At 40.3% G+C, this 18,296-nt stretch overlaps 2 protein-coding genes across 2 annotated transcripts; both read left to right on the forward strand.

Moving 5' to 3' along the window:
- Positions 1-15,335: 15,335 nt before the first annotated feature.
- On the forward strand, positions 15,336-16,216 carry UV8b_06752 (uncharacterized protein; the record flags this gene model as incomplete). The annotated part of the gene is made up of 2 exons (XM_043144249.1): positions 15,336-15,437; positions 15,569-16,216. 2 exons carry the CDS (start codon positions 15,336-15,338, stop codon positions 16,214-16,216), a joined length of 750 nt encoding a protein of 249 aa, XP_043000184.1.
- Positions 16,217-16,566: 350 nt separating this feature from the next.
- Positions 16,567-18,006, forward strand: UV8b_06753 (uncharacterized protein; the record flags this gene model as incomplete). Its single annotated transcript, XM_043144250.1, has 3 exons — positions 16,567-16,725; positions 16,936-17,104; positions 17,240-18,006. 3 exons carry the CDS (start codon positions 16,567-16,569, stop codon positions 18,004-18,006), a joined length of 1,095 nt encoding a protein of 364 aa, XP_043000185.1.
- Between the last annotated feature and the right edge of the window lie 290 nt (positions 18,007-18,296).

Genomic DNA, 18,296 nt, shown 5'->3' on the forward strand with positions numbered 1-18,296 from the left:
TAGCGTTCTAATATCTCCTTTAGTCGGGCGAAGTACTTAAGGTTCTTATAATCTATAAGGATTATAAATAAGGCGGTAATAGAACGGAATTCCGCTAACTATACCTTAAGGTATATAATAATAGTAAGCAGCTCTTTATTATAGATAGTATAGTTCTATTTAGCTTTTATAAGCTGTACTAAGTGGTATATAATTAGGTAGAGTATTCTATCCTCCCCGATTTAAGAAAGGTAGCTATTAAGAGCCGTATTAAAGCTATTTGCCTTAAGGATTATTTTCTTTTTAGGGTCCTATTAGGCGAGGATTAGATATAAGATAAAGCATTATTTAAGCGCTTAGAAAGCCTTTTCTTCCTCTTTAAGCTATTAGAAGGGAATACCTTTCTATATTAGTTTAACTAAAGGCTTAGCTAGGTAGGAGAAGTTTAAAATAAAATCGTAGTAGAAGTTTACGAAACCTAAGAAGCTTTAGATACCTTATAATTTTATAGGGGCTTTTTACTCTTAAATCGCTTTAATCTTCTTAGGGTCTAGGCGGATCTCCTTTTCTACTATTATAATATAGCTAAGGTAGTATACCTCCTTTACTATAAAGTTATATTTATCTAGATCTAAATTTAAATCGGTATCTTATAGGCGTCTAAAGATAACCCTAATATAGTCTATATATTCCTTCTGTGAGCTGCTAGTATAGACTAAAATATTATTTAGGTAGGTAATAGCGAAATCCCCTAATAAGTCCCTTAAGGCCCTATTAATATAATACTAGAATATTATAGGGGCCCTAGTTAGGCTAAAGAGGGTCATTAACTACTTAAAGAGGCCGAAGCGGGTCTAGAATATAATTAAGTATTTATCGCCCTTAGTAATATAGATCTTATAGAATGCAGTATAAATATCTACCTTTATAAACCACTTCGCCTAAGATAGGGAATATAGTATCTCTTTAATTAAGGGAAGGGGATACCGGTCCTATACTATAACCTTATTTAGGGCCTAGTAATCTATGCAAAAATACTATCTGCTATTCGCCTTTCTCGCGAGTAGGATTAATACTACTACCAATAAGGAGCTTATATAGATTTATCCTTTATCTATAAGGTTTATTACCTATCTCTAAACCTTAAGTAGCTAGTCCTACGGTATATTATATAGTAGTCCCTATAGGAGGTCGGGTGGCCCCCTATCTAGGGTCGGTTTAAGCTTAATATAGTAATTAAGTATGCCTTAGTATAGTAGGAGGCTAGAGGCCTTCGCTTTATTAAAGAGGTTAGTAAAGTCCTAAAGCTCTGATAGTAGGGTTTACAGCTAAGCTAGAAGGGAAGCTAAATTCTAATATAGTAAAAGTATAATACAGAGGATATATATAAGCTCCTATAGGCTTATAAGGAAGAAGGAGGTCAAGTTATCTTAGGTATATACCGCGTATTATAGTATACTATAAAAGACCGATCTAAGAATATTAATTATAGTAGGCCTAGAGGATTAAGTAGTCAATTCCTTTATAAATAGGCTACTAGCGGCTTTAATTTTTAATCGGCGCTATTTTACCTATAGTTCGATATTATAGTACTTTATCTAAGGCAACCTTAGGATAATATCGTAGGTAAAGCCTAGGACGATATATAGTATTATAGCTAATGGCTATCTATCGATATTAATATCGATATAGATAGTATAGGTAATCAAGGGGGTAGTCTATTACTCCCCCGATCGACTCTTTATATCTACTATAGTCTTAAGTTTCCTATAAGATAGTAGGCAGATAGGCTAAAGTCCTAACCTTTAGATGGTTTTTTCGCTTATCGTATTATAGTAGTTATAACTAAAATCAATTAGGGTATCAATAAAGGTAGAATTATTATATAATATTAGGACTAAAAAGGGGTATTTATTTATATAGTCTTTAATATTATTAATCTCCTTTATATAGTATTCCTATTATAACCTAGCTAGGGGCTAAATGCGTTTTTTAAGCCCTCTCGCGAGATTCGGCTTAAGGGCTAGTCTTTTCCCTAGGAATCGCTATTATCGCTATCTTTAAGCTTAGCAATTCGTAAGGCTTTTATAGCTTTTAGGTCTATAGAAGCTATAGTTATCTCTAGTAGAGGCCGGGCCGGCTTTAGCTTATATTCCAGCATTTTATAGCCGGCATCCCTATATTAGGTATAAAGTGATCTTTAGTAGTACTCTTTAAGGACCTTTCTTAAAATCTATACTGCCCTTTTAGTAGATAACTTTTTTTTACCCTTCGAACCTAGCTTATTAATGCCTATTATAGGCGTATTACCATCCTTATCCCGAGCGGTTGCCTATAGATCCCAGGCATTATCGTTATGATTCTAATAAGGATCTATATAGCTTTTTACGGTAAGGCTTATCTCTAGGTCGATAGCGATTTCACGGTACTATATAATAGCTGTATTATAGTCTTTACGGGAGACCCTTAGGCCGATAATCTTTTCCGATATATAAAGGTTAAGGGCGGATTAAAGTATTTCTAGTTTCACTAACTTAGGCTAATTAAGCCCTTCTATTAATACTAATTTTTCCTTAAAGTTTATAAAAAAGTTAGAGAAGGGTTCTTTTAGTATTTAGCAGAGGGTATATTTAAGCTTAATAATCGCGTGTTCCTCCCGATATAGGTCCTTAAAGAGTCGCTATAGGTAATTAAAAAAGGCTATAGGGCGGTAATAAAGGGCCGTACTATTTTTAAAGAATACTATAATTTAGGATTAGACTATAGCCGAAAGGTTCTAATAGATAAATATCTATTAGGTCTTATCGTTACCAATAAAGTCCCGATCGATCTCCAACTTATACTCTATAAAGGTCTTCTATATGGTAAATATAGCCTTTTTGCTATTAAAGGGTTCCCCGATTGGTATTAGCTTACGTTTTTATTAGGTTTCCTCTAGGATTAAGATAGAGTCGGTTTAAGATCGGTCTAAGGTTAATATAGATACTAACGATAGTTATTACTATATCTAGTCGATAAGAGCCTATATCTAATGCTTAGTCTGCTCGGCCTGGGTGTGTATCTAGCGCTTACTCTCTTAGCTTTAGGATAACTATTCTTAAAACCTTGCATTAAGTACTTCTATAGCATTCGTAATTGACTCTAGTTATATAGCCTATTATCGAGCGGGGGCGTATTAGGCATTATCTAAGCCCGTAATATTCTATGAAGGGTCTATATCTATTATCGGTAGTTGTATGAGATATAATAATAAGGGTTAAGAGAGTTTTATTAATTGTGATAGACTGGCCCTAGGGCGATTGCGAATAGGCGTTAATCGGATGTATTAATAAAACTAAGGAGGAAGGGAGAAGAGCCCGAATTGGGTCTCTTCCGCAGTCTATATACATCCGTATGTGGCGCGGGCTAGAGCCCTAATGTTGCCTTATGGGCCCGCGCGTCTACCTTATGTCATCTGTTCCGGACTAGGCACGGGCGTAGCCCGAGCCTCAGTCAATCCATAATACGGGCATAGCCCGAGTCCGTAACATAAATAGCTTAAAGGTAGGAGTTAGCGAAGATATATAGGCTGTAAGGTAGGGTAGTCTATAGGGCTAAAGTCGGTATTATCTCGCCTTTTATTTTATCTATATTAAGTGCTAAAATAGATAGCAGTTTTAAGATCTAGCTGATTTATAATTCCGCCCTATCTACCTTTTATTCCTATTAAGAAAGCATATTGGGGTATTAGGCTTATAACCTTAGCCTATACTAAAGATAGAAGTTAAAAAGCGCTAGAGTTTTAGCCTATTAGGCTTATTATTTAGATATTTCTTATAGTTAGGCGAAATACTTTAGGTTCTTATAGTCGGTAAAGATAGTAAAAGGGGAGGCTATTAAATAGAGTTCTACTAATTACACCTTAAGGTAAAAGATAATAGTAAAGAGTTCCTTATTGTATATAGTATAATTCTATTCTACATCTAATAAATAAGTAGAATAATATATAATAGGGTAGAGTATACTGTCCTCCCTAACTTATGATAGATAGCTATTAAGGGCTATATTAAAATTATCTGCTTTAAGAACCGTCTTTTTATTAGGGTCCTATTAGGCGAGAACTAAAGATAATATAAAATACTACTTAAGCGCTTAAAATACTGCCTTTTCTTTATTTAATTATTAGAATAGGACCCTTTTTTTTATTAACCTAACTAAAGGGTCGATAAGGCGGGAGAAATCTAGGATAAAATTACGGTAGAAGTTAGTAAAACTAAGGAAATTACGAATGCCTTTTAATTTCGTAGGTACTTTTTAATTTTAGATAGCCTTAATCTTTTTAGGGTTTAAGCGGATTTCCTTTTTAGCCGTTATAATATATCCTAAGTACTAAACCTCCTTTACTGCGAAATCGCATTTATTAAGATCTAAATTTAGGCTAGCCTTTTATAATTATCAAAGGACTTTTTTAATACGCCCTATATAGTCTGCCTTTATTCCTCCGGTATAAATTAAGATATCATTAAGGTAGGCGGTTATAAAGTCTCTAAGTATATTCCCTAAGGCCCTATTAATATATCTTTAGAAGGTTATAGGGGCCTTAGTTAGGCTAAATAGCATAATAAGCTATTTAAATAGTCTGAATCGTATATAGAATACGATTAAGTGTTTATTACCCTCTATAATATATATCTTATAGAATGCTATATATATATCAACCTTAGTAAACTATTTCGCCTGGGATAGGGATTATAAGGTCTCCTTAATTAAAGGGAGGGGGTATTAGTTTTAAATTATAACCTTATTAAGAGCCTAATAGTCGATATAAAAATGCTACCTACTATTCCCTTTTCTAGCTAATAGGACTAATGCTACTACCAATAAAAAGCTTATATAGATCTATCCTTTATCTATTAGGTTAATTACTTATTTTCGAACCTTAAGTAACTAGTCTTATAGTATATTATATAATAGGCCCTAAAGTAAGTCTAGCTGGCTTTTATCTATAGTCTTTTTAAGCCAGATATAGTAGTCTAATATACCCCAGTATAAAGGGAGACTAAAAGCCTTCTCTTTATTAAAAAAGTTAGCGAATTCCTATAATTCTATTAGGAGTACCTATAGCTTTTATAATTATAGGGCAGAGTCTTAATAAGGTAGTAGCATAATACAAAGGATATATATTATCTTTTATAAGCTTACTACAATAAAAGAAATCGATCGGTCCTTAAAGTATTTCGCCTGCTTTAATATACTATAGAAAACTAAGCTAAGGATATTTACTATAGTCGGGCCTTATCGCCTTTTTATTAATTCTTTAACGATAAAGCTACCTGCCGATCTAATCTTTAATTAGCGCTACTTTACCTATAATATAATATTATAGTGCTCTATCTAAGGTATCCTAAAAATAATATCGCAGGTAAAGCCTAGGATAATATAAAGTATAACTATAGATAGCTATTCGTTAATATCAATTGCTATATAGATAATATAGGTAATAGAGGAATGCATTACCTTATATTTTCTTAAATAGCTCTAAATATCTACTACCGTTCCGATTTCCCTATATTATAGTAGGCAAATAGGTTAGAGGCCTAATTATTATACTGTCTTTTCGCTTATAGTGCTATAGCAGTTATATCCTAAATCGATTAAGGTATTAATAAAGGTATAGGATTTATATAAGATCGGTACTAAAAAGGGGTATTTATCTATTTATTTTATAATCTCCTTTAATTCCTTTTATAATTAGGCCAGGGTCTATATATATATCTTAAGCCCTTTAATAAGATTAGGTTTAAAGGCTATTCTTTTCCTAATTTTTATTACTATTTTCGACCTTTATAATTTATAAGTTAAGTGAGGCCACTTTAGCTATATCGGGTTAGATTGCCGGCAGTAGGTAGTATATAAATATCTAATGCTTAGGAGAGCTATACTAAAAATAAAGACCTTTCTTCCTACGATCTTTATACTATTTTTTAGAGATTTATATCGCTTTAGGCATATACTAATTACCCTCTAAGTCTAGCTTATTAATACCTAATATTTATATATCGCCCTTAGAATCCTAAGTGTATATTGATTAAGAATAGGTCGAACCTATATAGTAATTAATAGTTAAGTTAGTCTTAATATCGATAGCAATTTATTAGTAATAGTCTACCGCCGAATAGTAGTTATAATAGGAGACCCTAAGGCTAATAATCTTATTAGCTATATAAGCATTAAGTGCTAATCGGAGGTATTTAAGCTTAACTTCTTTAGGCTAACCGAGACCGCTAATAAATATAAGTTTTTCCTCGAATTGTATAAAAAAAGCGGTAAAAGGTTCCTGAAGGCCTTAGCATAAGGAGTACTTAAGCTTAATAATAGCGCGATCTTATTAGTATAGGTCCTTAAAGAGACATTAGAGGTATTTAAAGAACTTTATTATATTATAATTATAAGCTATATTATTTTTAAAGAAGGCTGCGACTTATAATTAGATTATAGACGAAAGGTTCTAAAAGATAAATATCTATTAGGTCTGTTTATCCCTAATAAAGTCCTTATCGACCTTAAGCTTATATTATATAAAGGTCTGCTAGGCTATAAATATAGCCTTTTTATTATTAAAGGGGTCCCTTATTGGGATCGGCTTACGTTTTAGCTGGGTATCCTAAGCTATAGGGAGGGGGGCGTTCTATTATACGATTAAGGCCGGTTAAGGGGCGGCCTAGGAGCTATTAGACTAGTTCGCGAGGAGGGTCTATAGCGAGGCGGCAATAGCAGCAAGGTATTATATATTAGTCTGCATCTGCGCCTCTATCTATTATAACCCTATTGTAAGCTGCTTTACTTAGGTATGTGTATTATATCGGGAGCGTCGTAATCTCGGGTTATTTGGGCTTATTTCTCTAGGTATACTTATCTCGATATTTTGTATAGCCTATATTATTGGCTCCATAATGTGAGGTTATAATAGTAAGGCTGAGAGAGTCTATTTAAATATAAAGGACTGGCCCTAGGGCTACTGCGAATAGGTATCGAATGAATATATTAAATAGACTAAGGAGGAAAAAAAGAGGATCCGAATAAGGGCCTCTGAGTAGTCTATTTATGCCTGTATATAGTATGGGCCGAGTCTTTAGCGAGCCCTCGTAACCCTGTGCCGATACTCCTTAGGCTAGTCGCGGGCGTAGCCCGAGTCCTAGCCATATTATAGCGCGGGCGTAGCCCGAGCCTGTGACAGGGATAGAGAAAAGGGCCTATTATAGCTATACTAATCGCAATTTATTACGGAAGTCCTTGAGAAATTCAACCTTAAGGACGTACGATTGCATCTAATCCCACTATAGCCCGGTATACTTACTAAGGCTAACGATATGCCGCTAGATGCTAGTAATTAATACTTATTCCAGCAGCTAGTAGGGACATCGATATAGTTAATAATAATATTAAGACCTGACCTTGCTTTTCCAACGCAATACCTATCACGATATATACAACAGGCTTCCACTATACAGCTTAATACTACTAAAGGCACTTTTCGCTATTTAGCTAGTACGGCAAATATAGCCATTTATTACCGAGCCGCTAAAGCTACTATAGTATTAGCTGCATTTTCTAACAGCGATTTTGCTAAGTGCCGGCTTACTTCTAAGTCCACTAGTGGTTATCTTACTACCTTAAATGGTAGACCGATTAGCTAGAGGTCAAAATAGTCTTCGACTATGGTTTTATTAACGCTTAAAGCCGAGTCTGATATAATGCTTAAGGCGATTCGCAAAGTAGAGTGGATATCTAATTTATTTAAAGAAATCCAGGTCAATATTCAATGCCCAATAGTATTATACTGCGATAACTAAGGGTCTATTTCTAATGCAAATAACCTAAATCAGTATGCCCACACTAAGCATAACTTGCTTAAATTCCGGTATATACATAAGAAGGCCTACGGTGGCCTAGTAAAAATATCTTATTTACCTACGATAGATATGCCTGCGGATAGACTTACTAAACCACTTCTAAGCCCGAAATTCCCTATATTTCGGCAGCTATTAGGGTTGCAATCCCTATAGCTTAATCTTTTTTTCTTGATTTTTACGGGACTTCTTTCTTTTATTCTAACGCTAGGATTAGCTATATTGCTAATCAGAGGGGATATTAAAATCAGCGCCTTTTTAGCTGTATTTTGGTACTAGTCTCGCCACTGTATGATATCTCTACATTGAGATATCGCGGTGGCTATACCAGGCGCTATAGTGGGGCATAGCGCCCTATAACGCCAATTACAGTGGGCCACAGCGCTGGTCACGGCACCGGTATAGCGACCCACATCCGGCCACAGCGGCCGGTCATAGTGGGCCACAGGGCCTATAATAGGCGGCTCATTTCTACGGGATTACCAAATGGGCAAACCAGCACTTTCGGCCTTCTACATACAGTCACCCGCTGTATCGAGCCTTTACGGCACACCGATATAGGGATTCCGGCCCGTACGGCAGACCGGTATAGGGCTTCCGGCCCGTACGGCAGGCTGTTATAAGGCATCCGGCACACCGCTATAAGCCACTGGCTTGGTCGGGTAGGCACTGGGTAGGATATTAGGCATAGATTGGGCATGGTTGGGCAGACCGACTTTTCGTCGGGTTTTTCGCTATTTTTGCGGTTTTTCATTATTTTCAACCACTTTTTCAAGATGGTAGAAATATGCCCAAAATTCCCTCTTTCTAGCTAGAATAGTCACCAACAATTAGAATCAGATTTCCCTAACATCTTTACTCTGGTCAACCTCTTGTGCGCTTTAAATCTTTAACCAGCTCTTTGTTTTATTCTGCAACGCCTTGTCCGCCACTGTCGGTACTTAGTATACTTTCCAATAAGTGTTCTGAGTCACCATTTTGCAACAAAGATATTAGGGAAATCTAATTCTAATTATTGGTGACTATTCTAGCTAGAAAGAGGGAATTTTAGATATATTTCTACCATTTTGAAAAAGCAGTTTAAAATAATGAAAAACCGCAAAAAATAGCTAAAACCCCGACGAAAAGTCGTCTTGCCTAACCGTGCTCAGTCTGTGCCCAATATCCTACCCAACCAAGCCTAGTGGCTTATAGCGGTATGCCGGATGCCCTATAACAGCCTGCTGTACGGGCCGGAAGCCCTATATCGGTCTGCCGTAAAGGCTCGATATAGCGGGAGACTGTATATAGAAGGCCGAAAGTGCTGGTTTGCCCATTTGGTAATCCCGTAGAAATGCGCCGCCTGTCATGGGCCCTGTGGCCCACTGTGACCGGCCGCTGTGGCCGGATGTGGGTCGCTGTACCGGTGCCGTAACCGGCGCTGTGCCCCACCATAGCGCCTGGTATAGCCACCGCGATATCTCAACGTACAGACGTCGTATGGTGGTGAGACCAGTACCAAAATACAGCTAAAAAGGCGCTGATTTCAACAATAATGACCAGACCTGACTTAGCATTTCCTACCCAATACCTCTCTCGGTTTATAACCAAGGCAACTACTATGCATCTAAATGCTGCGAAGGGTGCTTTTAGCTATCTTAAAGGCACTGAGAATATAGCTATTTATTATCGTAGTACTAATAGCAAGCAACAGCCTATTATAACCGCTTATTCAGATAGCGACTTTACAGGCTGTAAAGAAACTTCTAAATCAACTGGAGGTTTTCTTACTACTATTAATAGTAGTCCTATTAGCTGGCGTTCTAAGCAAGCCTCTTTAGTAGTACTATCTACTTTAGAAGCTGAATCAGATGCTTTACTTAAGACAATCCGTAAGGTACAGTGGCTATCTAACCTCTGTAAAGAGCTAGATATTAATATAGGACGCCCTATACCGCTATACTACGATAACCAAGGCTCTATATCTAATTCTAATGACCCCAATCAGCATGCTCGCACTAAGCATACGCTATTAAAATTCCGGTATATTAGGGAGCAAGCCCAGCTGGGCTTGGTTAATATTACCTACTTACGTACTAATAGTATGCATGCTGACGGTCTTACCAAGCCACTGCCGGGCCTTAAATTTACCAGGTTCCGTGAATTACTAGGCCTTAGGGCCTGCTAACTTATACTATTTTTACTAAGGTTTTTTATATATATATTTTTCCTTAGCCCTTTTTAATGCATTTTCTTTCCCTATCCTTTATATACGATTAGCTTGCTATTATAGTAGCTAATCAGAGGGGGTGTTAAAATCCTATAGTAGTCTACTAGACTACTAGCCCTTCCACCGTCTCTTAGACTCACGACTATCCCACCGGACATACGGTGGTCTTACTAACCTTAGGCCTTTACCGTTTACCTTCCGGATTTTCAGTGGATTAGTACTATATACTAAATAAGGTAGGCCTTTATCGGGCCTTATTTTCGGTAAGACTTGATATAACGTATCGGGCCTTATTTTTAAAATATATGGTAAGGCGGCATATGACGTATCGGGCCAGATTTAAAATATATTTGGTAAGGCCGGATATTACGTGGCACACCAGGCCTTATTTAAAGTATTTAATACGGCCGGATATTACGTGGGCACACCGGGCCTTATTTGAAAAATATTTAATACAGCCGGATATTACGTGGGCATACCGGGCCTTATTTAAAAAATATTTAATACGGCTGGATATTACGTGGGCTCACCGGGCCTTATTTTGAAAATATTTAATACGGCCGGATATTACGTAGGCACACCGGGCCTTATTTAAAAGATATTTAATACGGCTGGATATTACGTGGCACACTGGGCATTATTTAAAATATTTAATACGGCTGGATATTACGTGGCATACCGGGCATTATTTAAAATATTTGGTAAGGCTTAATATGACGTATCAGACCTTATTTTTAAATATATGGTAAGGCTGGATATATCGTGGTATAATGGGCATTACAAGGAGCTCTCTTACTGGCTACCTTGGATATCTGGGTCTACCCTCTCTCTTAGATATATTTAGGATAGCTTTTCCCCTTCTTTTTAGATAGTAGAAGAGCAGCACAATCGAGTCTGTTAATGCATTACATGCCTCTTAACTCTTTTCACCTTTCCTGTGTTTCTGGTTATTTATATTTATCTTGCCTTTATACCGGCTTCACTTTATATTTACCCTCAGAATTGTAACACCAATATTATATAACCAATATATTAGCTATAACTATAGAAAAAGGTACCAAATAGACTTACTAATGCATAAGTGCAATTATTAGTATTATAGTAAGTGCACTAGATAGTTATATTATCTATATTAGATTTCTTTTTTTTGCCGTAATATATTATCCGCTAGGATAAAGCTTTCCTTAAAGTCGCAATAGAATAATGGCAATATAATCTCCGCCGGCGGATTATCTATATAGTCCTTAACCTCCCGATGGAGGCAAATTATATATATCTGCTAAACTAGTAGAATTAACTATACGATAATAGCGCATTTATCTATCGCAAGCGATGTACTATTATCGCTAGTCGTATCTATACTAAGCGGCGGCATATTATCATTAATTGACTAATCATCAATACCGCCCTAAGACCTAATATTACTCCCATTATCTGCAAAGTCAGATCTATTATACTCCTCATCATCGATATATAGAGATATTATTATATTATAAAAAGCTTTTTTATTATTATTTAAAAACGTAGGGGGAAATAGCTACGGATAATAATAGGAAAGAGGAATAGTAATAGTAATAAGAAAAGGAAGAAATAGCGAACTATAGGCAATATACATAAGAGATAGTGGCACGTCGATAGTAGGGCCTACTATTAACAAATAAATAATACGCATACGCCCGAAACTATTGCCTTATATATTACGAGCGAACTAGTTAAAAGCCCGGCTAAAAGAGGAGGGGTAATTATAAGGTCCTGCCTTGCAACTATAGGATAGAATATAGGATAGGCCCTATAATCTTAGGGAGAGGACATAAGGATAGTCGGCAACTATAGAGGTATAAATCCTACGAACCAGCTGCGAGTTATAGTAGAGGCGCAGATCCTACAAACCAGCCGCGAGTCATAGCAGACTCGCATATATATAGCTAGTTAGTCCGGGACACTTCTGATCCCTCCTCAAGCTTTAGTCTAATATACTAGATAGGCCCTACCTAGCCTGTCCAACCCTCACAGTTATAGGGCATCCGGTATACCGCTATTAGCTCCCGGGCTAGATTGGGTAGAATATTAGGCACGGTTGGGCACGGTTAGACATATCGACTTTTTATCGGATTTTTCGCTATTTTCTGCGGCTTCTTATCATTTTCTACCACTTTTTCAAAGCAGTAGAAATAAGTCCAGAATTTCCTCTTTTTAAATAGAATAATCACCAACAATTAGAATCAGATTTCCCTGATATCTTTGCTCCGGTCATAACCTTTTATGCATTTTTATCTTTAACCAGCCTTTGTTTTAATTTGTAACGCCTTGTTTGCCACTGTATAATACATACTTTTTAACCTATTCAACATAATAAATATAAGCTTATATCTAGTAATATACGCACATAAAAACCTGTTTAAAGCCTATAACAGCTATTTTATTATAAATATAGTATATTACATTAAAGCTTAGTAAATAAAAATATTTACTAACTACCTACTTATTACAATTCTGAGGGTAAATATAAAGTGAAGCCGGTATAAAGAGGCAAGACAAATATAAATAACTAGAAACGCAGGAAAGGTGAAAAGAGTTAAGAGGCATGTAGTGCATTAACAGACTCGATTGTGCTACCCTTCTACTATCTAGAAAGAAGGGGAAAAGCTATCCTAAATATATCTAAGAGAGAGGGTAGACCCAGGCATCCAAGGTAGCCAGTAAGAGAGCTCCTCGTAATACCCATTATACCACGTTATATCCAGCCTTACCATATATTTAAAAAATAAGGTCTGATACGTCATATCAAGCCTTACCAAATATTTTGAATAATGCCCGGTATGCCACGTAATATCCAGCCGTATTAAATATTTTTTTTAAATAATGCCCGGTATGCCACGTAATATTCGGCCGTGTTAAATATCTTTTAAATAAGGCCCGGTGTGCCCACGTAATATCCGGCCGTAATAAATATTTTTAAATAAGGCCCGGTGTGCCTACGTAATATCCGGCCGTATTAAATATTTTTTTAAATAAGGCCCGGTGTGCACACGTAATATCCGGCCGTATTAAATATTTTTAAATAAGGCCTAATACGTCATATCCCGCCTTACTATATATTTTAAAAATAAGGCCCGATACGTCATATCAAGCCTTACCAAATTTAAAATAAGGCCCGATAAAGGCCTACCTTATTTGGTATACAGTACCAATCCACTGAAAATCCGGAAGGTAAACGGTAAAGGCCCAAGGTTGGTGAGACCACTGTAAGTCCGGTGGGATAGTCGTGAGTCCAAGAGACGGTGGAAGAGCCAGCAGTCTAGTAGACTACCATAGGATTTTAGCACTACTAAATTAAAAACAGATCCTATGTAATTTACCAAGAATATAATAAATCTTGTTAAAATCTTATTATAGCCTACTAGGCTGCTGGCCCTTCTACCGCCTTTTGAACTTACGACTGTCTTACTGGACTTACAGTAGTCTTACCAATCTTAAGTCTTTGCCTTTTACCTTCAGGATTTTCAGTAGATGTGTACTATATACCAAGTAAGGTAGGCCTTAAGGTAAGCCTTGTCAAAAAAGTGGTTGGCGAAGCTGTGCTATAATGAGGCTGCTGATTTGGTATGACGTGGCATAACGGGCCTTATTAAAAAGGTAGTTAACGAGGCTGGATTATAATGAGGCTGACAATGTGACATAACGTGGCATAACGGGCCTTGTTAAAAAGATAGTTAGAGAGGCTGGATTATAATAAGACTGCTGATGTGACATGACATAGCATAACGAGCCTTATTAAAAAGGTAGTTGGCGAGACTAGATTATAATGAGGCTGCTGATATGGCATGGTGTGGCATAACGGGCCTTGTTAGTTGGCGAGGCTGCTGACGTGACATGACTTAGCATAACGGATATTACGGTGAGCCCTTTTACTGGCTACCTTGGATGTCTGAGCCTACTCTCTTTTATGTATATATAAGATAGTTTTCCCCCTTCTTTCTAAATAGTGGAAGGATAGCACAATTGAACCTGTTCATGCACTATATGCCTTTTGACTCTCTTTTACCTTTTTGGTGTTTCTGTTTATTTATATTTGTCTTGCCTTTACACTTGTCTTGCTTTATAGCACTTGTATAGTTTAAGGACTTGATAACAAATCTAGTATTTATACTAAGATTAAATCACAGGTCGCAGACAGTCTTATGCTATCTAGTTAGTTAATAAGGCTTTACTTTATATCAACCTTTAAAATTGCAACAGTTCTGCTATAACGAATTAACTTAAAGAGCTTTAAGCGGATATCTGCGCATATCGCCGGGCTTGCGCCTATACTCTTGCCAATTGCCAAATAAGCCAAAAGAATACGTTATTAGATTTGGGAAGACTAGGTAGGGTCAATCTGGTATATTGGTCTAAAGCTTAGGGAGGGAGGGAAAAGTATCCCAGACTACATATATATATGTGCGAGTCTGTTATGACTCGCGGCTAGTGCGCGGGTCTGCGCCTCTGCGCCCTCATAGCCTTATAGTCGCCGACCCCCCTTGTGTCCTGTTCTAGGATTGTAGAGTCTGTCCTGCGTCTCATTCTATAGTTGTGGGGCGGGGCCTTACATACGTATTGTATCAAGTTATCCTTATTTGGTATAATTGACACCTATATCCCCTTAGCTCCTACATTGCGTACTTAAGCTTGCCTTGGTATGATACGGGCGTAGCCCAAATCCTTGATACTGCACTTTAAGCACTCTTAGCACTTTTATACACTATGCTCTAGAAGTTAATATTTCTTTTTTTATACGATATAATATACATTAATAAAGTAATTAATAACATACGAAAAATACTTTTATTAATTTCTATTAATTATTAAGGAATATCACTAAATGAACGAGCTATTATAAAGCTAAAAGTCTGAAAATCCATCTGTTTCCTACCTTGCTGTTAGAAAGACCAAACGCCGCGGATCATTGCCAGCCTTGCTTGCTTTATTCCAGTCGAGTTAACAGCTACGTTATTTATTCCTTCTCTGTCAGCTATCTGACCGCCCTCGTGACGGCCAGCGTTAGTCTGTTGATAAGAAAAAAGCTGGGCGACATGACTTGCGTGCATTCATTCATTGCCTGCGGATTTTGCATTCAAAAAAGGCTCGCCTCGGCACAGCGTGACATTGACCTGACCGGCACGGATGCGGAAACGTAGCGGCTATATCAAAGGTGGTCGTCGTTCCCTCTCGGCCAGCTGGCTCGAATGCCTTTCTTCCTTTAGCCAACTCCTGCCGACATGCCTCGTCGCAAGCCAACCCCCAGGAAACGCAAGTCCAAGTGGGATGAAGAGAGCATCCTCACCGATCCAAAGTCCCCGTTGGCAACGGCCGATCTGAGAGTTCGTGCGACCAAGAGAAAAGAAGAAAGAAAAAACCACAATGACAGCAAGAAGAAGGGAAAAACAAGGAAGAAGAGACAGCCGTGCTGCCGTGGCTCAAAGGCTCCTAGCTGACGTCTTGCGCCGTACAGTCTGTCCTCGCAAACCCGCTAGCATGGTCATCCCTCACCGTCGAGGAGAGGCACGAGGTCCTCGCGCTGTTTCCGGACATGGCGCACACGCTGGATGTTGGCACCGATGACGCGAGACCCGACTTCGCGAGCTTGATGAACGACGATGGCTTCCGAGCCGACTGCGCGGCTTATGTGGAGAATCTGGCGCAGGGTAGGCACGATCCGCAGTGGTTAAGAGACGCGTGGGCGGCGCATGGTCGAAGGAAAGACGGAGAATTCGACGACTTCCTCGCCGAGAGGTACGAGAGGGACTGGGGGGAGCTTCCGGAGCACATGAAGCCCCAGAAGGAGAGGAGCGATGTCGAGACGGCTGCTCCGAAGCGCAAACAGAATAAAAAGCCTCGGCTCGAGCAGGGGAAGCAAGGAAAGCAAAGCAAGCAAGGCAAGCAAGGCAAGCAAGGCAAGCAAGGCAAGCAAGGAAAGCAAGGGAAGAAAAGGAAGCCAGGGGATGGGAGACAAGAAGAGGATGCGACACCACCTCACACGCCAAACATACCAAACACGCCAAAAACGCCAAACAACCCAAACGCCCCAATCACCCCCGACACTCCCGCATCGATAGGAAACGCGACAAGGGAAGAGGATGTCATCTACTGCGGGCTATGAAACCTGTCGGCGACGGCAAAGAGGGCGAGAGTAGGTAGTTGGCAAGACGAGCTGGCAGGGAAAATCGCCTGCAGCCCGATGGTTGGTTTGGTTGCTCCGACTCGTCGTCCAACAAGTCAGAGTCAGTCAGTCAGTCAGTCAGTCATTCAACCATGTTGGGACGTCCTTGGGCTTGGGTGGGTCCGGCGTGTGGGGCCGATGCACATGATGAGTGATGAGGCTGTACATAGTACAATGGCAAACTTGGCAGCAACAGGAACTATTACATCCCAAAAGACTCGTGGGCTTCACTCATCATCAGCCCTATCTGATCACCTTTGCCTCTCGTTTCACCGTCAATCAGATGCAGCATGCCGCCTGAAAACGGCGCGCTCGCGCGCTCGCACAGCTTGCTGCTGCTGCAGAAATTGCTCAACCTGCGCGACGCAGTCACTCCCCTCACTCTGATTCTCGACAACCTCGAACAGCCTGCGCAGCCTCTGCTGCACGAGTTTATCAGCCGCGCTACGGTGAGCCTGTCTGTCCGAAGAAGAGGAAGAAAGACGAGCGAGAGAAATGAAAGAAGCCGGGGAAGGGGGAAAAAAAAAAAAAAGGAAAAAAGGGGGGAAAAAAAAGAGAAGAAAAGAAAAGAAAAGAGGGAGAGACAGAGAGAGGGAGAAAAAAAAAAAAAATAGAGCCGCGGTGCTGTAGTGCAGAAAAAGAGGCTAACCGCCGCCTAGATCTCCAAAGCCAAAGTCATTCTTCTTTCCTTCACGACCATCAAGAAGCCGCAGGACGTAGACGTAATTGTAAAAGCCGCCGGAAAGGACCTGCGCCTGGTGACGGAGGATTTAGTTGCTCACTATCCGAAGCTCGACGCTGAGAGAGAAACCGAGAGGTCGGCTCAAAGTAGGTGCTATTTTTTTTTCATTTTCTTTTCTTTTTCATTTCATTCCCTTTTTTTTTTGGCACTTTTTTTTTGGCACAAGAAAAGTAAAATGACATTGTTGACTTCCCCCCCCCCCTGTTGCCATCTTTCCACAGGAGTCGTCATCGTCATCGACTCACTCAACCGGCTCGCCTCCGCGGCGGCGAGCAGAACGTCCGGATTCCTGGGCGGCATCCTCGCGCCCGCCGTCTCCATAGTGGCCGTCTACCACACCGACGTGCCCGTGGTGCCGCCCCGATCCTCCAACGAATACGAGCCGCACCCCTTGACCATCCTGAGCCACCAGGCATCCGCCATCCTGCGCCTCTCCAGCCTGGCGCAAGAGACGGAGCGGAAAAGGGCCCGGGATCGCGCGGTGCAAGAGCCGGAATGGGGGCTCAAGGAAGGCCGCGAGGGCGTCGTCATAGGACTCATCACGTCGTCGGGCGCGGGCAGCGGGGCCGAAGACGCGGGCAGCACCAGAGACGCGGGCGTGGTCATCGACATGGAGCTGCGGAGGAAGAGCGGCAGACGGGTGGCGGACAGGTTTGTTCTCCTGCGCAGCCAGGACGGCGCGACGGCGGGGGCGGCAGCTCCGAGGCTGGGGCCGGGGCTGGGGCTGGGCAAGCTTATGCTGCTGGCTGATCACCCGGTGTTTGCGAAGCCGCAGGACGACGACGACGGGCCCCCGGGCGAGGGGGGGGGCGGGGAACCAGTGAGCACCTTCAGCCTGGGCCTGACGGAGAAGCAGAAGAAGGACAGGGAGGGCATCGTGCTGCCGTACTTTGATGCGCAGACGGACATTGGCTCCGGGGAGGGGGGGAGGATCCTGTACGAGATGGGACGCGAGGATGACTTTGACGATGAAGAAGACGAGATCTGAGGGGTTTTGGGGGGGGCGGGAGGAGGGGGACGCTGGTCCAAGGCGATGTGCAATGCTGATTTTGGCGCTGAGCGATGGGCGTTGTGGGCTTTGCCCGCCGAGTTTGAATTTCCTCCCGAGGCACCAAAGACGCCACACTGGCCACTTGACACAGCAACCCGATTGGCTCCCGTCAGACCACACCCAGCCCAGCTCAACTTTATACAACCTCGCCCCCAGGCTTGCATCATCCAACGGTCGTTACCTCGCTCGCCATTAAAAAAAAAGAATAAAACAAAAGAAGGCGCCGG

Source organism: Ustilaginoidea virens, chromosome 5 (assembly GCF_000687475.1).
Source record: "Ustilaginoidea virens chromosome 5, complete sequence".
In the NCBI taxonomy this organism is placed as follows: Eukaryota; Fungi; Ascomycota; class Sordariomycetes; order Hypocreales; family Clavicipitaceae; genus Ustilaginoidea; species Ustilaginoidea virens.